Here is a 21509-nt window from a genome sequence, read left to right as displayed (position 1 = left end):
ATAACTGATAAAGAGCACTTTTTTACAGATAAAGAGCACTTCTTTACAGATAGGGTGCAGTTATATACAGATAACAGATAAAGTGCACTTCTTTACAAATAAAGAGCACTTCTTTACAGATAACAGATAAAGTGCAGTTCTTTACAGATAACAGATAAAGTGCACTTCTTTACAGATAAAGTGCACTTATTTACAGATAAAGTGCACTTATTTACAGATAAAGTGCACTTATTTACAGATAAAGTGCACTTCTTTACCACTTCTTTACAGATAAAGAACACTTCTTTACAGATAATAGACAAAGTGCAGTTCTTTACAGATAATGTGCACGTCTTTACAGATAACAGATAAAGTGCACTTCTTTACAGATAAAGGGCACTTCTTTACAGATAATAGATAAAGTGCACATCTTTACAGATAAAGTGAACTTCTTTACAGATAAAGTGCACTTCTTTACAGATAAAGGGCACTTCTTTACAGATAACAGATAAAGTGCAGTTCTTTACAGATAAAGAACACTTATTTGCAGATAAAGAGCACTTCTTTACAGATAAAGAACACTTCTTTTCAGATAAAGAACAATTCTTTAGAGATAAAGAGCACTTCTTTACAGATAAAGAGCACTTCTTTATAGATAAAGGGCACTTCTTTACAGATAATAGATAAAGTGTACATCTTTACAGATAAAGTGAACTTCTTTACAGATAAAGTGCACTTCTTTACAGATAAAGAGCAGTTCTTTACAGATAAAGGGCACTTATTTACAGATAAAGAGCACTTCTTTACAGATAACAGATAAAATGCAGTTCTTTACAGATAACAGATAAAGTGCAGTTCTTTACAGATAAAGGGCACTTCTTTACAGATAACAGATAAAGTGCAGTTCTTTACAGATAAAGGGCACTTCTTTACAGATAACAGATAAAGTGCAGTTGTTTACAGATAAAGAACACTTATTTGCAGATAAAGAGCACTTCTTTACAGATAAAGAACACTTCTTTTCAGATAAAGAACAATTCTTTAGAGATAAAGAGCACTTCTTTACAGATAAAGAGCACTTCTTTACAGATAAAGGGCACTTCTTTACAGATAAAGGGCACTTCTTTACAGATAATAGATAAAGTGTACATCTTTACAGATAAAGTGCACTTCTTTACAGATAAAGAGCAGTTCTTTACAGATAAAGGGCACTTATTTACAGATAAAGAGCACTTCTTTACAGATAACAGATAAAATGCAGTTCTTTACAGATAACAGATAAAGTGCAGTTCTTTACAGATAAAGAACACTTATTTGCAGATACAGAGCACTTCTTTACAGATAAAGAGCACTTCTTTACAGATAAAGAACACTTCTTTACAGATAAAGAGCACTTCTTTACAGATAAAGTGCACTTCTTTACAGATAACAGATACAGTTCAATTATTTACAGATAAAGAGCACTTCTTTACAGATAAAGAGCACTTCTTTACAGATAACAGATAAAGTTCAGTTCTTTACAGAAAAAGTTCAGTTCTTTATAGATAACAGATAAAGTGCAGTTCTTTACAGATAACAGATACAGTTCAGTTTTTTACAGATAACAGATAACGTGCACTTCTTTACAGATAACTGGTAAAGAGCACTTCTTTACAGATAACAGATAAAGTGCACTTCTTTACAGATAACAGATAAAGAGCACTTCTTTACAGAAAACTGATAAAGTGCACTTCTTTACAGAGAACTGATAAAGTGCACTTCTTTACAGAGAACTGATAAAGTGCATTTCTTTACAGAGAACTGATAAAGTGCACTTCTTTACAGATAGGGTGCAGTTATATACAGATAAAGTGCACTTATTTACAGATAACAGATAAAGAGCATTTCTTTACAGATAACAGATAAAGTGCAGTTCTTTACAGAGAACTGATAAAGTGCACTTCTTTACAGATAAAGAGCACTTCTTTACAGATAGGGTGCAGTTATATACAGATAAAGTGCAGTTCTTTACAGATAAAGAACACTTCTTTACAGATAATAGATAAAGTGCACTTCTTTACAGAGAACTGATAAAGTGCATTTCTTTACAGATAAAGGGCACTTCTTTACAGATAATAGATAAAGAGCATTTCTTTACAGATAACAGATAAAGTGCAGTTCTTTACAGAGAACTGATAAAGTGCACTTCTTTACAGATAAAGAGCACTTCTTTACAGATAGGGTGCAGTTATATACAGATAAAGTGCAGTTCTTTACAGATAAAGAACACTTCTTTACAGATAATAGATAAAGTGCATTTCTTTACAGAGAACTGATAAAGTGCACTTCTTTACAGAGAACTGATAAAGTGCACTTCTTTATAGAGAACTGATAAAGTGCACTTCTTTACAGAGAACTGATAAAGTGCACTTCTTTACAGATAAAGAGCACTTCTTTACAGATAGGGTGCAGTTATATACAGATAAAGTACACTTATTTACAGATAACAGATAAAGAGCATTTCTTTACAGATAACAGATAAAGTGCAGTTCTTTACAGAGAACTGATAAAGTGCATTTCTTTACAGAGAACTGATAAAGTGCACTTCTTTACAGATAAAGAGCACTTCTTTACAGATAGGGTGCAGTTATATACAGATAAAGTGCACTTCTTTACAGATAAAGAACACTTCTTTAAAGATAATAGACAGAGTGCAGTTCTTTACAGATAAAGGGCACTTCTTTACAGATAATAGATAAAGTGCACATCTTTACAGATAAAGTGCACATCTTTACAGATAAAGTGCACTTCTTTACAGATAAAGAGCACGTCTTTACAGATAAAGGGCACTTCTTTACAGATAAAGGGCACTTCTTTACAGATAAAGGGCACTTCTTTACAGATAAAGAGCACTTCTTTACAGATAACAGATAAAGTGCAGTTATTTACAGATAACAGATAACGTGCAGTTCTTTACAGATAAAGAACACTTATTTGCAGATAAAGATCACTTCTTTACAGATAAAGAACACTTCTTTACAGATAAAGAGCACTTCTTTACAGAAAACTGATAAAGTGCACTTCTTTACAGAGAACTGATAAAGTGCACTTCTTTACAGATAATAGACAGAGTGCAGTTCTTTACAGATAAAGGGCACTTCTTTACAGATAATAGATAAAGTGCACTTCTTTACAGAGAACTGATAAAGTGCATTTCTTTACAGAGAACTGATAAAGTGCACTTCTTTACAGAGAACTGATAAAGTGCGCTTCTTTACAGAGAACTGATAAAGTGCACTTCTTTACAGAGAACTGATAAAGTGCATTTCTTTACAGAGAACTGATAAAGTGCACTTCTTTACAGATAAAGAGCACTTCTTTACATATAGGGTGCAGTTATATACAGATAAAGTACACTTATTTACAGATAACAGATAAAGAGCATTTCTTTACAGAGAACTGATAAAGTGCAGTTCTTTACAGAGAACTGATAAAGTGCATTTCTTTACAGAGAACTGATAAAGTGCACTTCTTTACAGATAAAGAGCACTTCTTTACAGATAGGGTGCAGTTATATACAGATAAAGTGCACTTCTTTACAGATAAAGAACACTTCTTTACAGATAATAGACAGAGTGCAGTTCTTTACAGATAAAGGGCACTTCTTTACAGATAATAGATAAAGTGCACATCTTTACAGATAAAGTGCACATCTTTACAGATAAAGTGAACTTCTTTACAGATAAAGTGCACTTCTTTACAGATAAAGAGCACGTCTTTACAGATAAAGGGCACTTCTTTACAGATAAAGGGCACTTCTTTACAGGTAAAGTGCACTTCTTTACAGATAACAGATAAAGAGCACTTCTTTACAGATAACAGATAAAGTGCACTTCTTTACAGAGAACTGATAAAGTGCACTTCTTTACAGAGAACTGATAAAGTGCACTTCTTTACAGATAAAGAGCACTTCTTTACAGATAGGGTGCAGTTATATACAGATAAAGTGCACTTATTTACAGATAAAGAGCATTTCTTTACAGATAACAGATAAAGTGCAGTTCTTTACAGAGAACTGATAAAGTGCATTTCTTTACAGAGAACTGATAAAGTGCACTTCTTTACAGATAAAGAGCACTTCTTTACAGATAGGGTGCAGTTATATACAGATAAAGTGCACTTCTTTACAGATAAAGAACACTTCTTTACAGATAATAGACAGAGTGCAGTTCTTTACAGATAAAGGGCACTTCTTTACAGATAATAGATAAAGTGCACTTCTTTACAGAGAACTGATAAAGTGCATTTCTTTACAGAGAACTGATAAAGTGCACTTCTTTACAGAGAACTGATAAAGTGCACTTCTTTACAGAGAACTGATAAAGTGCATTTCTTTACAGAGAACTGATAAAGTGCACTTCTTTACAGATAAAGAGCACTTATTTACAGATAGGGTGCAGTTATATACAGATGAAGTACACTTATTTAAAGATAACAGATAAAGAGCATTTCTTTACAGATAACAGATAAAGTGCATTTCTTTACAGAGAACTGATAAAGTGCACTTCCTTACAGATAAAGAGCACTTCTTTACAGATAGGGTGCAGTTATATACAGATAAAGTGCACTTCTTTACAGATAAAGAACACTTCTTTACAGATAATAGACAGAGCGCAGTTCTTTACAGATAAAGGGCACTTCTTTACAGATAATAGATAAAGTGCACATCTTTACAGATAAAGTGCACATCTTTACAGATAAAGTGAACTTCTTTACAGATAAAGTGCACTTCTTTACAGATAAAGGGCACTTCTTTACAGATAAAGGGCACTTCTTTACAGATAAAGGGCACTTCTTTACAGATAAAGGGCACTTCTTTACAGATAAAGAGCACTTCTTTACAGATAACAGATAAAGTGCACTTCTTTACAGATAACAGATAACGTGCAGTTCTTTACAGATAAAGAACACTTATTTGCAGATAAAGATCACTTCTTTACAGATAAAGAACACTTCTTTACAGATAAAGAGCACTTCTTTACAGATAAAGAGCACTTCTTTACAGATAAAGAGCACTTCTTTACAGATAAAGTGCACTTCTTTACAGATAAAGTGCACTTCTTTACAGATAAAGTGCACTTCTTTACAGATACAGTGCACTTCTTTACAGATACAGCGCACTTCCTTACAGATAACAGATAAAGTTCAATTCTTTACTGATAAAGAGCACTTCTTTACAGATAAAGTGCAGTTCTTTACAGATAACAGATAAAGTGCACTTCTTAACAGATAAAGTGCACTTCTTTACAGATAACAGATAAAGAGCACTTCCTTACAGATAACAGATAAAGTGCACTTCTTGACAGATAAAGTGCACTTCTTTACAGATAAAGAGCACTTCTTTACAGATAAAGAGCACTTCTTTACAGATAAAGAGCACTTCTTTACAGATAAAGAACACTTCATTACAGATAAAGAACACTTCTTTACAGCTAACTTATAAATTGTACTTCTTTACAGATAAAGAGCACTTCTTTACAGATAAAGAGCACTTATTTACAGATAAAGTGCACTTCTTTACAGATAACAGATAAAGTTCAGTTCTTTACAGATAAAGGGCACTTCTTTACTGATAAAGTGCAGTTCTTTACAGATAACAGATAAAGAGCACTTCTTTACAGATAACAGATAAAAAACACTTCTTTACAGATAACAGATAAAGTGCACTTCTTTACAGATATAGAACACTTATTTACAGATAAAGAACACTTCTTTACTGATAAAAAGCACTTCTTTACAGATAAAGAGCACTTCTTTACAGATAAAGAGCACTTCTTTACAGATAAAGAGCACTTCTTTACAGATAAAGAGCACTTTACAGATTACAGATAAAGTTCAGTTCTTTATAGATAAAGAGCACTTATTTACAGATAAAGGGCACTTCTTTACAGATAAAGGGCACTTCTTTACAGATAACAGATAAAGTCAATTTATTTACAGATAAAGTGCAGTTCTTTACAGATAACAGATAAAGTGCAGTTCTTTACAGATAAAGAGCACTTCTTAACATATAAAGAACACTTCTTTACAGATAAAGAACACTTTGCTACAGATAACAGATAAAGTGCAGTTCTTTACAGATAACAGATAAAGTGCACTTCTTTACATATAAAGAAAACTTCTTTACAGATAAGATAAAGTGCACTTCTTTACAGATAAAGTGCACTTCTTTACAGATAACAGATAAAGTGCACTTCTTTACAGACAAAGAACATTTCTTTACAGATAACAGATAAAGTGCACTTCTTTACAGATAAAGTGCACTTCTTTAAATATAAAGAGCACTTCTTTACAGATAACAGATAAAGTGCACTTCTTTACAGATAAAGTGCACTTCTTTAAATATAAAGAGCACTTCTTTACAGATAACAGATAAAGTGCACTTCTTTACAGATAAAGATCACTTCTTTACAGATAACAGAGAGGGGCCTAGTTATCAAGCCGTCAACCTCAAATACGCTGGAATTCCGCAGCGTATTTGTGGCGCGGCTGATTCGCCTTAGTTATCAAAGGCTCGAGACCGGCAAAAGTAGAATTTTGTGACGTAAACTTCGATCCGCCGGACTCAGTCCGACACCGATCGATTCTTACGTCACTCCAGATGTTCCGCACACAAGTGCGGCACAATCTCACTACTTTTGCTAGTTATCAAAAAACTAGCAGGTACGCTCGGCACTTTTACGGCCCAGCGTACCTGGTTTTCAAAGCGCCAGCCTGGAGGCGGCGGATCCCATAGGAATCAATGGGAGTCTGACCATAGCGAAAGTACAAGTTCGCTGCTGACAGACATCCCATTGATTCCTATGGGAGCTGTCTACACCTAACACCCTAACATGTACCCCGAGTCTAAACACCGCTAATCTGACCCCCTTACACCGCCGCAACTAAATAAAGTTATTACCCCCTAAACCGCCGCTCCCGGAGCCCACCGCAAGCTACTCTATACATATTAACCCCTAAACCGCCGCTCCCGGAGCCCACTGCAACTATAATAAATGTATTAACCCCTAAACCGCCGCTCCCTGAACCCGCCGCAACCTATATTAAATGTATTAACCCCTATCCTGCCCCCCCTACACCGTCGCCACCTATAACAAATTTATTAACCCCTAATCTGCCCCCCCCTACACCGTCGCCACCTATAATAAATTTATTAACCCCTATCCTGCCCCCCACTACGCCGCCGCCACTGTAATAAAATTATTAATCCCTAAACCTAAGTCTAACCCTAACCCTAACGCCCCTCTAACTTAAATATTAATTAAATAAATCTAAATAAATTAACTCTTATTAACTAAATGAATCCTATTTAAAACTAAATACTTACCTTTAAAATAAACCCTAATATAGCTACAATATAAATAATAATTATATTCTAGCTATCTTAGGATTTATATTTATTTTACAGGTAACTTTCAATTTATTTTAACCATGTACAATAACTATTAAATAGTTATTAACTATTTAATAGCTTACCTAGCTAAAATAAAGAGAAATGTACCTGTGAAATAAATCCTAACCTAAGTTACAATTACACCTAACACTACACTATACTTTAATAAATTATTCCTATTTAAAAATAAATACTTACCTGTAAAATAAACCCTAAGATAGCTACAATGTAATTAATAATTATATTATAGCTTTCTTAGGATTTATATTTATTTTACAGGTAACTTTGTATTTATTTTAGCTAGTTAGAATAGTTATTAAATAGTTATTAACTATTTAATAACTACCTAGCTAAAGAAATACAAAATTACCTGTAAAATAAATCCTAACCTAAGTTACAATTAAACCTAATACTACACTATCATTAAATTAACTAAATAAACTACCTACAAATAACTACAATTAAATACAATTACATAAACTAACTAAAGTACAAAAAATAAAAAAAGCTAAGTTACAAAAAATAAAAAAATAAGTTACAAACATGTTAAAAATATTACAACAATTTTAAGCTACTTACACCTAATCTAAGCCCCCTAATAAAATAACAAACCCCCCCAAAATAAAAAAAATCCCTACCCTATTCTAAATTAAATAAATTTCAAAGCTCTTTTACCTTACCAGCCCTTAAAAGGGCCATTTGTGGGGGCATGCCCCAAAAAGTTCAGCTCTTTTGCCTGTAAAAGAAAAATACAACCCCCCCCCCCCAACATTAAAACCCACCACCCACATACCCCTAATCTAACCGAAACCCCCCTTACAAAAACCTAACACTAATCCCCTGAAGATCATCCTACCTTGAGTCGTCTTCACTCAGCCGAGCCACCGATGGAACTGAAGAGGACATCCGGAGCGGAAGAAGTTAATCCTCCAAGCGGCGCTGAAGAAATCTTCCATCCGATGAAGTCATCATCCAGGCGGCGCTGAAGAAGTCTTCGATCCGGCCGATGTCATCTTCAAAGAGGCGCTGAAGAGGTCTTCTATCGGGGCGAAGTCATCTTCCAAGCCGGGTCTTGAATCTTCCTTCCGCCGACGCGGAACCACCTTCTTCACCGACGGACTACGACGAATGACGGCTCCTTTAAGGGACGTCATCCAAGATGGCGTCCCCTCAATTCCGATTGGCTGATAGGATTCTATCAGCCAATCGGAATTAAGGTAGGAAAAATCTGATTGGCTGATGGAATCAGCCAATCAGATTGAGCTCGCATTCTATTGGCTGTTCCGATCAGCCAATAGAATGCGAGCTCAATCTGATTGGCTGATTGGATCAGCCAATCGGATTGAACTTGAATCTGATTGGCTGATTCCATCAGCCAATCAGATTTTCCTACCTTAATTCCGATTGGCTGATAGAATCCTATCAGCCAATCGGAATTGAGGGGACGCCATCTTGGATGACGTCCCTTAAAGGAGCCGTCATTCGTCGTAGTCCGTCGGTGAAGAAGGTGGTTCCGCGTCGGCGGAAGGAAGATTCAAGACCCGGCTTGGAAGATGACTTCGCCCCGATAGAAGACCTCTTCAGCGCCTCTTTGAAGATGACATCGGCCGGATCGAAGACTTCTTCAGTGCCGCCTGGATGATGACTTCATCGGATGGAAGATTTCTTCAGCGCCGCTTGGAGGATTAACTTCTTCCGCTCCGGATGTCCTCTTCAGTTCCATCGGTGGCTCGGCTGAGTGAAGACGACTCAAGGTAGGATGATCTTCAGGGGATTAGTGTTAGGTTTTTGTAAGGGGGGTTTGGGTTAGATTAGGGGTATGTGGGTGGTGGGTTTTAATGTTGGGGGGGGTTGTATTTTTCTTTTACAGGCAAAAGAGCTGAACTTTTTGGGGCATGCCCCCACAAATGGCCCTTTTAAGGGCTGGTAAGGTAAAAGAGCTTTGAAATTTATTTAATTTAGAATAGGGTAGGGATTTTTTTATTTTGGGGGGGTTTGTTATTTTATTAGGGGGCTTAGATTAGGTGTAAGTAGCTTAAAATTGTTGTAATATTTTTAACATGTTTGTAACTTATTTTTTTGTAACTTAGCTTTTTTTATTTTTTGTACTTTAGTTAGTTTATGTAATTGTATTTAATTGTAGTTATTTGTAGGTAGTTTATTTAGTTAATTTAATGATAGTGTAGTATTAGGTTTAATTGTAACTTAAGTTAGGATTTATTTTACAGGTAATTTTATATTTCTTTTAGCTAGGTAGTTATTAAATAGTTAATAACTATTTAATAACTATTCTAACTAGCTAAAATAAATACAAAGTTACCTGTAAAATAAATATAAATCCTAAGATAGCTATAATATAATTATTAATTACATTGTAGCTATCTTAGGGTTTATTTTACAGGTAAGTATTTATTTTTAAATAGGAATAATTTATTAAAGTATAGTGTAGTGTTAGGTGTAATTGTAACTTAGGTTAGGATTTATTTCACAGGTACATTTCTCTTTATTTTAGCTAGGTAAGCTATTAAATAGTTAATAACTATTTAATAGTTATTGTACATGGTTAAAATAAATTGAAAGTTACCTGTAAAATAAATATAAATCCTAAGATAGCTAGAATATAATTATTATTTATATTGTATCTATATTAGGGTTTATTTTAAAGGTAAGTATTTAGTTTTAAATAGGATTCATTTAGTTAATAAGAGTTAATTTATTTAGATTTATTTAATTAATATTTAAGTTAGGGGGGCGTTAGGGTTAGGGTTAGACTTAGGTTTAGGGGTTAATAATTTTATTACAGTGGCGGCGGCGTAGTGGGGGGCAGGATAGGGGTTAATAAATTTATTATAGGTGGCGACGGTGTAGGGGGGCAGATTAGGGGTTAATAAATTTATTATAGGTGGCGACGGTGTAGGGGGGGCAGGATAGGGGTTACTAGGTATACTGTAGGTGGCAGCGGTGTCCGGGAGCGGCGGTTTAGGGGTTAATACATTTATAAGAGTTGCGGCAGGGTCTAGGAGCGGCGGTTTAGGGGTTAATACATGTATAAGAGTTGCGGCGGGGTCTAGGAGCGGCGGTTTAGGGGTTAGTAACTTTATTTAGTTGCGGGGGGCTCCGGGGGCGCCGGTATAGGGGGTAGAACAGTGCAGTTTAGTGTGAGTGCTTAGTGACAGGCTAGCAATAAAGCTGGGAAAAAGCCGAAGGGCAGCGAGATCGGATGAGTGATAACTGTCACAGTCTGCTGCTCATCGCCCCGCGGCTTTTTGACAGCTTTATTTGATAACTTAGGCGTATTTTTTCAGGTCCGCGGCGGCGAAGGTAGGCGAGCTTAGGCGGACGTATTGGGCCGGCGAAGCCAGAAAAGTAGACGGCTTGATAACTACCCCCCATAAAGTGCACTTCTTTACAGATAACAGATAAAGTGCACTTCTTTACAGATAAAGAACACTTCTTTACAGTTAACAGATAAAGAGCACTTCTTTACAGATAACTGATAAATTGTACTTATTTACAGATAACAGATAAAGTGCACTTCTTTACAGATAACAGATAAAGTGCACTTCTTTACAGATAACAGATAAAGTGCACTTCTTTACAGATAACAAATAAAGTGCAGTTCTTTACAGATAACTGATAACGTGCATTTCTTTACAGATAACAGATAAAGTGCACTTCTTTACAGATAAAGTGCACTTCTTTACAGAAAACAGATAAAGAGCAGTCCTTTACAGATAAAGAGCACTTCTTTACAGATAACAGATAAAGTGCACTTCTTTACAGATACCAGATAAAGTACACTTATTTACAGTTAAAGTGCAGTTCTTTACAGATAACAGATAAAGTGCACTTCTTTACAGATAAAGTGCACTTCTTTACAGAAAACAGATAAAGAGCAGTCCTTTACAGATAAAGAGCACTTCTTTACAGATAACAGATAAAGTGCACTTTTTTACAGATAAAGAACACTTCTTTACAGATAACAGATAAAGTGCACTTATTTACAGATAAAGAACACTTCTTTACAGATAACAGATAAAGTGCACTTATTTACAGATAAAGAACACTTCTTTACAGATAACAGATAAAGTGCACTTCTTTACAGATAACAGATAAAGAGCACGTCTTTACAGATAAAAGATGAAGTGCACTTCTTTACAGATAAAGAACACTTCTTTACAGATAACAGATAAAGTGCACTTATTTACAGATAAAGAACACTTCTTTACAGATAAAGAGCACTTCTTTACAGTTAAAGAGCACTTCTTTACAGATAACAGATAAAGTGCACTTTTTACAGATAACAGATAAAGTGCACTTATTTACAGATAACAGATAAAGAGCACTTCTTTACAGATAACAGATAAAGTGCACTTATTTACATATAAAGAACACTTCTTTACAGATAACAGATACAGTGCACTTCTTTACAGATAACTGATAAAGTTCAGTTCTTTACAGATAAAGTGCAGTTCTTTACAGATAACAGATATAAAGTGCAGTTCTTTACAGGTAACAGATAAAGTGCAGTTCTTTACAGATAACATATAAAGTGCAGTTCTTTACAGATAAAGGTCTATAGTTATCAAGCCGTCAACCGCAAATACGCTGGAATTCAGCTGCGTATTTGTGGCGAGGCTGATTCGCCTTAGTTATCAAGCTCTACAGCCCGGCAAAAGAAGAATATAGTGAAGTAACCTACGATCCGCCGGACTCAGTCCGACACAGATCGATGGTTACGTCACTACAGATGTTCCGAATGCAAGTTTGGCACAATCTGACTACTTTTGGTAGTTATCAAACTACTACCAGGTACGCTCGCCACTATTCCGGGCCAGCGTACCTGGATTTCAATCCGCCGCCCTGGAGGCGGTGGATCCCATAGGAATCAATGGGAGTCTGACAGCAGCGAGAGCTCATGTTCGCTGCTGCCCGATATCCCATTGATTCCTATGGGAGATGTCTGCACCTAACACCCTAACATGTACCCCGAGTCTAAACACCCCTAATCTGTCCCCCCTACACCGCCGCCACCTACTGTATACTTATTAACCCCTAAACCGCCGCTCCCGGACCCCGCCGCAACTAAATAAATTGTTTAACCCCTAAACCGCCACTCCCGGACCCCGCCGCAACTAAATAATCTTACTAGCCCCTAAACCGCCACTCCCGGACCCCGCCGCAACTATAATAAATATATTAACCCCTAAACCGCCACTCCCGGACCCTGCCGCAACTATAATAAATATATTAACCACTAAACCGCGGCTCCCGGACCCCGCCGCCACCTACATAATACCTATTAACCCCTAATCTTCCGCCCCCTATACCGCCGCCACCTATATTAAATTTATTAACCCCTATCCTGCCCCCCCTATACCGCCTCCACTATATTAAACTTATTAACCCGTAAACCTAAGTCTAACCCTAACACCCCCCTAACTTTAATATTATTTTAATAAATCTAAATCAAACTTACTATTATTAACTAAATTATTCCTATTTAAAAATAAATACTTACCTGTAAAATGAACCCTAAGATAGCTACAATATAACTAATAATTATATTGGAGCTATTTTAGGATTTATTTTTATTTTACAGGCAACTTTGTATTTATTTTAACTAGGTACAATAGCTATTAAATAGTTATTAACTATTTAATAGCTACCTAGCTAAAATACTTACAAAATTACCTGTAAAATAAATCCTAACCTAAGTTACAATTAAACCTAACACTACACTATCATTAAATTAATTAAATAAATTAACTACAAGTACCTAAAATTAAATACAATTAAATAAACTAAACTATAGTACAAAAACCCCCCACTAAATTAGAGAAAAAAAAAAGAATTACAAGAAGTTTTAACTAATTACACCTAATCTAAGCCCCCTAATAAAATAATAAAGCCCCCCAAAATAAAAAAAATGCCCTACCCTATTCTAAATTACAAAGTAATCAGCTCTTTTACCAGCCCTTAAAAGGGCTTTTTGTGGGGCATTGTCCCAAAGTAATCAGCTCTTTTACCTGTAAAAAAAAATACAACCCCCCAACATTAAAACCCATCACCCACATACCCCTACTCTAACCCACCCAAACCCCCCTTAAAAAAAACTTAACACTAACCCCCTGAAGATCTCCCTACCTTGAGTCGTCTTCACTCCGCCAAGCCGAATTCTTCATTCAAGCGGGGCAAGAAGAGGTCCTCCATCCAGTAGAAGTCTTCATCCATGCGGGGCAGAAGAGGTCCTCCATCCGGTAGAAGTCTTCATCCAAGCGGGGTCTTCTATCTTCATCCAACCACGGCTCCATCCTGCAGACCTCCGACGCGGAACATCCTTCTGGCCCGATGGACTAACGACGAATGAAGGTTCCTTTAAGGGACGTCATCCAAGATGGCGTCCCTCGAATTCCGATTGGCTGATAGGATTCTATCAGCGGGGGGCGGGGTCCGGGAGCGGCGGTTTTGGGGTTAAACATTTAATTTAGTTGCGCCGGGGTCCGGGATCCGCAGGATAGGGGTTAATAACTTTAATATAGGTGGCGGCGGTACAGGGGGCGGCAGATTAGGGGTTAATAGGTATAATGTAGGTGGTGGCGGGGTCCGGGAGCGGCGGTTTAGGGGTTAATACATTTATTATAGTTGCGGCGGGGTCCAGGAGCGGCGGTTTAGGGGGTAATATCTTTATTTAGGTGCGGGGGGCTACGGGAGCGGCGGTTTAGGGGGTAAAACAGTGTAGTTTAGTGTGGGTGCTTAGTGACAGGGTAGCAAGAAAGCTGCGAAGAAGCCGATGAGCAGCGAGATCGATGACTGTCAGTTAATAACAGTCCGCTGCTCATCACTCCATACTTGGTGCACAGCTTCTTGACAGCTTTCTTGATAACTTTGGCGAACGTATTCAGGTCCGCAGCAGCAATGGTAGGCGAACTTAGGCGAGGCGTATTGGGGCAGCGAATGCAGGAAAGTAGATGGCTTCATACATAGAGGCCAAAGTGCAGTTCTTTACAGATAAAAGTGCAGTTCTTTACAGATAAAAGTGCAGTTCTTTATTCATAATCAAGCACACTTTATCTGTAAAGCAATGCACTTTATCCATTATCTGTAAAGTGTGCTTCTTTAAAGATAACAGATAAAGAGCACTTTACAAATAAAAAGTGCTTCTTTACAGAAGCTGACATACATGTGTATACTCCATGTGCCTGAAGGATATGCATGTATACCTACTTCTGTTGTATCTTCATCTAGGAGTGGCATGGGAGCACAACTCTGACTTTGTATTTATTCCCTTCTCTTGGTAGAATTTGTTTTGAAAAATAACATTTCTTTTCACACTGAAATGTCCCTTTAAGGATAATGGCTAATCTCTGTGTACATTTGAATACAATGTTCAGTTGTGCGGCACTAAAAGTCACAAAGTGGTGGGTGCATATTACAGCTCTGCTGCCCCTTTATTTCATGAGGTTGTTAGAGAGATACAACAAGTTTATTTTATGTTCAGTGAGTAAAATGTACCTGCAGAGAAGAGGCAAATAGCCTGCATCAGAGCATACTCCTCCGTGCGCAAGTTTAGCTTCTTCAGCATAAAGTGAAACCTCAATAGCGGCTCCAGGAAAAGCATACGGAAGCCGGCTGCAAAAAGGAAACAGCATAAAAAAAGAGAAAGCGATGCTGATTAATGGAGTGAAGAGGTGAACGCGGGGGGAGAAAAGAGATGACTGTCAGAAAGGTATGCAGAAACAGAACACATGCGAGGAGAAAAGAGATGACTGTCAGAAAGGTATGCAGAAACAGAACACATGCGAGGAGAAAAGAGATGAAATAGAAAGGTATGCAGAAACAGAACACATGCGAGGAGAAAAGAGATGAAATAGAAAGGTATGCAGAAACAGAACACATGGGAGGAGAAAAGAGATGAAATAGAAAGGTATGCAGAAACAGAACACATGGGAGGAGAAAAGAGATGAAATAGAAAGGTATGCAGAAACAGAACACATGGGAGGAGAAAAGAGATGAAATAGAAAGGTATGCAGAAACGGAACACATGGGATGAGAAAAGAGATGAAATAGAAAGGTATGCAGAAACAGAACACATGGGAGGAGAAAAGAGATGAAATAGAAAGGTATGCAGAAACAGAACACATGGGAGGAGAAAAGAGATGAAATAGAAAGGTATGCAGAAACAGAACACATGCGAGGAGAAAAGAGATGAAATAGAAAGGTATGCAGAAACGGAACACATGGGATGAGAAAAGAGATGAAATAGAAAGGTATGCAGAAACAGAACACATGGGAGGAGAAAAGAGATGAAATAGAAAGGTATGCAGAAACAGAACACATGCGAGGAGAAAAGAGATGACTGTCAGAAAGGTATGCAGAAACAGAACACATGGGAGGAGAAAAGAGATGAAATAGAAAGGTATGCAGAAACAGAACACATGGGAGGAGAAAAGAGATGACTGTCAGAAAGGTATGCAGAAACAGAACACATGGGAGGAGAAAAGAGATGAAATAGAAAGGTATGCAGAAACAGAACACATGGGAGGAGAAAAGAGATGAAATAGAAAGGTATGCAGAAACAGAACACATGGGAGGAGAAAAGAGATGACTGTCAGAAAGGTATGCAGAAACAGAACACATGGGAGGAGAAAAGAGATGAAATAGAAAGGTATGCAGAAACAGAACACATGGGAGGAGAAAAGAGATGAAATAGAAAGGTATGCAGAAACAGAACACATGCGAGGAGAAAAGAGATGACTGTCAGAAAGGTATGCAGAAACAGAACACATGCAAGGAGAAAAGAGATGACTGTCAGAAAGATATGCAGAAACAGAACACATGGGAGGAGAAAAGAGATGAAATAGAAAGGTATGCAGAAACAGAACACATGGGAGGAGAAAAGAGATGAAATAGAAAGGTATGCAGAAACAGAACACATGGGAGGAGCAAAGAGATGAAATAGAAAGGTATGCAGAAACAGAACACATGGGAGAAGAAAAGAGATGACTGTCAGAAAGGTATGCAGAAATAGAACACATGGGAGGAGAAAAGAGATGAAATAGAAAGGTATGCAGAAACAGAACACATAGGAGGAGCAAAGAGATGAAATAGAAAGGTATGCAGAAACAGAACACATGGGAGGAGAAAAGAGATGAAATAGAAAGGTGTGAAGAAACAGAACACATGGGAGGAGCAAAGAGATGAAATAGAAAGGTATGCAGAAACAGAACACATGGGAGGAGCAAAGAGATGAAATAGAAAGGTATGCAGAAACAGAACACATGGGAGGAGAAAAGAGATGAAATAGAAAGGTATGCAGAAACAGAACACATGGGAGGAGAAAAGAGATGAAATAGAAAGGTATGCAGAAACAGAACACATGGGAGGAAAAAAGAGATGAAATAGAAAGGTATGCAGAAATAGAACACATGGGAGGAGAAAAGAGATGAAATAGAAAGGTATGCAGAAACAGAACACATGGGAGGAGTAAAGAGATGAAATAGAAAGGTATGCAGAAACAGAACACATGGGAGGAGAAAAGAGATTAAATAGAAAGGTATGCAGAAACAGAACACATGGGAGGAGCAAAGAGATGAAATAGAAAGGTATGCAGAAACAGAACACATGCGAGGAGAAAAGAGATGAAATAGAAAGGTATGCAGAAACAGAACACATGCAAGGAGAAAAGAGATGAAATAGAAAGGTATGCAGAAACAGAACACATGCAAGGAGAAAAGAGATGAAATAGAAAGGTATGCAGAAACAGAACACATTGGAGGAGAAAATAAACAATGTTTTATTTTTTATTTAAATCAAAGTGATAAAACAACACTAATGTGTTTGTAAGCATAAGATTTTTTTGTAAAGTTTTTGTTATGAGTCTGGGCCGGAAGTGCACTGACGTCACTTCCGAGTGTCTATAAGCAGCAGCTTGGTGAATGTACTTTACTCTGATTTTCTTTGAATTGATTAGTTAACCTTGGGATTATGGGATTGGAATAAAAAATACTGTAAATGACAAGCCGTGTTGGGAGGTGTGTGAAAGGTCCTTTGGATTTTTGAATCTCTGCGCCAGTGTTCTAAAATAAGTCTCGACTTAGAAGAACGCGGGACCTGCGTCACTTCCGCTGTTGGAGGTGTGTGGCGCTCACTGCGCATGCGCAAGTGGCCCAACCTCTCAAAATCAGCTGTTTCAGTAGCAGCAAAGGGTTGAGCAATTATATGAAGATTAGTCTTTATTGCACATGCACTCCCGACACACTCCCCACAAAATCTAACGGTTGTGTCTGCATAGAGTGATCAGACCTAAGGTTTATGGAATGAACCATTTACAGATTTAAATTACAGCCGTTGGATTTTGTGGGGCCATGTGACACTATACAAGAAGTTTTTTAATGGAATCCGCCCTATATTTAAAGTGTTGATCATTTGGGATTCACATATTTTTCATATTATTTCAAATTGTATTTTTTTTTTCACCCCCATTTACGTCACTGCGCACATGCGCACTGAAGGCAACTCGCCTGTATAAATCCTGGACCCTCTGATGCCGTGCGCATGCGTGGAGTGTGTCGGGAGTGCATGTGCAATAAAGGCTAATCTTCATATAATTCTTTAACCCTTTGCTGCTACTAAAACAGCTCAGTTTGAGAGGTTGGGCCACTTGCGCATGCACAGTGAGCGCCACACACCTCCAACAGCTGATGTCACGTCACCGGAAGTGACGCAGGTCCCACATTCTTCTAAGTCGAGACTTATTTTAGAACACCGGCAGACAGACTGAGATTGGACGTGCAGTGGTAAGACTATATTTTGATAAATACATTTGCAACCCTTTTTATGAAGTTGCTGTTTGGATATTGAATACATATTACTATTGTACTTTGGCATGGAGGACTTCTTAACCTGAGCTGGAGCAACAATAGATCATGCTGGACTCTCACCCTTGTGATATTTAGAATGAGTTCGTTCCGCTAAAGAAAAAAGAAGTTGAGTTATATTTACATGGTATAAGATAATCTGAATACCATAGGATTAAGACAATTCCAAGAGGTTTTCGTATTAAAGGGACATAAAACAAGTTGGGATAGAGACAAAATATAATAATATGTACTTTAATTACTTTACCTGCAAATGTATACTGCAGTGCCTCGCCATTAACCCTTTCTTTTTAGTTTCTGAATTGTAAAGCTCTAACTCCCCCTACACAATTCATTTTATGGCTGTATCTATATCTATTGCTGTTTTGGTAGAATGTGAACAGGGTTTATCTGCTGGAGCATGCCTAGAAGCTGTGAACTCAGTTGAAATACAATGCTGGTTTCTAAACACTGATAAGAGGGGTGGAGTTGGCTGCTCCAGGCAGCTTAGCTATATAATTCATTTTGCTTAATTTTTTAACATTTTATGTAAACTATTTTTAATTAATTATACTTTTTAGGATATGCACAGATCTCAACATGTTTTATGTCCCTTTAAGATTACCTTGCATTTTGTAAAAGCTGGTGTGCTATTTTAAATAAGTTCTCCTGGTATTTCATGTTGATTGTTGTAAGAGAGGTGGGTAGGGAGCGCAAGATAGTGAAAGACAAGATTGTTAACGTTAAGAGTACTAATTTAAATACATTAAGACAAAACAGAAAATAACTTCACATATTGATAACTTTAGGGTAGAACTTAAGGCTTTTAAAAAGAATAAATGTGCTTAAAAGGAACACTCAATGCAGTAGAATTGCATAATTAACAAGTGCATAATAAAAATACAAGGTAATAATACCCACTCTATCATGTGACAGACATCAGCAAATCACAGACTAGTATATGTCTACCCTGTGAGCTTGTGCACATGCTCAGTAGGATCTTGTTCACCAGAAAGTGTGAATATAAAAAGATTGTGCAAAATTTGACAGTGGAAGTAAATTGGAAGTGTTTTAAAACTACATGTAATTTCTGAATCATAAAAGTTTATGTTGACTTGAGTGTCCCTTCAAGTCAATTCCAATTATACAGAACACAGGGTGTATAGGTAGCTGAGAGGCCAAACAGAGAATATTGCACAGCGGAGAAGAGCCCGCAGGAAGAGTGGTGACACTAGCAGCAGTGCTGAATATCTGAGAATATTTTCAGGGGCAGATAAAAGGCCTTTTTTAGGCAGTGCAGACGACCACCCAGGAAGTGGTGGGCGGGAGGTGGTGTAGGCATAAGGACAAGGAGCTCTTCAAGATGAGGGAACAGGAGGTAATTTATCATTTGAGTGACTATAAACTGTCTGAAACTGAAATTCTATTAGTACCAAAGATAGTACTGAAAGGTTCTGATAAGGGAGGGGCCATCGTGGTTCAAAATTACTCTGATTACAGGAGAGAAGTACTGAGACAGTTGGTGGAGGAGGAAGTGTATGATAAGCTAAAAACAAACCCTACTGCAAAGTTCCACAAAGAGATTCTAGAACTCTAAGACAGAGGTGTACATAGGGGACTGTTGATGACAAACAATTTGTAGAGCGGAATTTCCCTATTAGACCAGTGCTATATCGCATACCAAAGATCCATAAAGATGTGAATAACCCTCCAGAGCATCCTATAATTTCTGTTAGGGAATTCATCATGCAACCAATAGCACAACTCATTGACCATTAGTTACAGCCAAGCTTTGGAGACGGACCATTTTTGGTTCAGCACCTAGGTAGCGCTTGCTGATTGGTGGCTACATTTACACACCAATCAGCAAGTGCTACCCAGGTGCTGAACCAAAAATGGGCCGGCTCCTATGCTTACATTCCTGCTTTTTCAAATAATGATACCAAGAGAACGAAGAAAAATTAATAATAGAAGTAAATTAGAAAGTTGCTAAAAATTGCTGCTCTTTCTGAATCATGGCAGGAAATAGTGCTAAAATCTAGTGCTCTTGCAAATGAATAACATTCTTGCAAAATGCTGCCATATAGTGCTTCAGAAATGGGCCAGCTCCTAAGCCTACATCCCTGCTTTTCAACAAGAGATACCAAGAGAACAAAGAAAATTTGATAAAGGACGTAAATTAGAAAGTTGTTTAAAATCGCATGGTCTATCTGAATCATGAAAGAAACATTTTGGGTTCAGTGTCCCTTTAAGATTTCTGAGCACCTAGAGAAAAACACTTGGCAGCATTTTCTGTAAGGTAAATTCAAAAGGGATGAAAAGACAGGAATATATCCGAGGGATATCCCCATAGAAAACTGAGCACAGGAATATATCCGAGGGATATCCCCATAGAAAACTGAGCATAGGAATATATCCAAGGGATATCCCCATAGAAAACCGAGCACAGGAATATATCCAAGGGATATCCCCATAGAAAACTGAGCACAGGAATATATCCGAGGGATATCCCCATAGGAAACCGAGCACAGGAATATATCCAAGGGATATCCCCATAGAAAACCGAGCACAGGAATATATCCAAGGGATATCCCCATAGAAAACTGAGCACAGGAATATATCCGAGGGATATCCCCATAGAAAACCGAGCACAGGAATATAACCGAGGGATATCCCCATAGAAAACTGAGCACAGGAATATATCCGAGGGATATCCCCATAGAAAACCGAGCACAGGAATATAACCGAGGGATATCCCCATAGAAAACTGAGCACAGGAATATATCCGAGGGATATCCCCATAGAAAACTGAGCACAGGAATATATCCGAGGGATATCCCCATAGAAAACTGAGCACAGGAATATATCCGAGGGATATCCCCATAGAAAACTGAGCACAGGAATATATCCGAGGGATATCCCCATAGAAAACTGAGCACAGGAATATATCCGAGGGATATCCCCATAGAAAACTGAGCACAGGAATTTATCAGAGGGATATCCCCATAGAAAACTGAGCACAGGAATATATCCGAGGGATATCCCCATAGAAAACCGAGCACAGGAATATATGCGAGGGATATCCCCATAGAAAACTGAGCACAGGAATATATCCGAGGGATATCCCCATAGAAAACCGAGCACAGGAATATATCCGAGGGATATCCCCATAGAAAACTGAGCACAGGAATATATCCGAGGGATATCCCCTTAGAAAACTGAGCACAGGAATATATCCG

General features: G+C 37.5%; 1 protein-coding gene across 3 annotated transcripts in view; it reads right to left on the bottom strand.

The window, feature by feature from the left end:
• Positions 1-21509, bottom strand: part of NR1I2 (nuclear receptor subfamily 1 group I member 2) — a 483563-nt gene that overhangs the window by 61333 nt on the left and 400721 nt on the right. For all 3 annotated transcript variants that reach the window (XM_053705788.1, XM_053705789.1, XM_053705790.1), the window contains one exon: positions 14927-15043. In XM_053705788.1, the coding sequence (XP_053561763.1) occupies positions 14927-15043 (117 nt within the window). The remainder of the gene's footprint in view (positions 1-14926; positions 15044-21509) is intronic.

This window comes from Bombina bombina, chromosome 3 (genome assembly GCF_027579735.1).
Source record: "Bombina bombina isolate aBomBom1 chromosome 3, aBomBom1.pri, whole genome shotgun sequence".
NCBI lineage: Eukaryota > Metazoa > Chordata > Amphibia > Anura > Bombinatoridae > Bombina > Bombina bombina.
The sequence above is the reverse complement of the archived record's forward strand: the minus strand, read 5'-3'. Positions and strand labels throughout refer to the sequence as shown.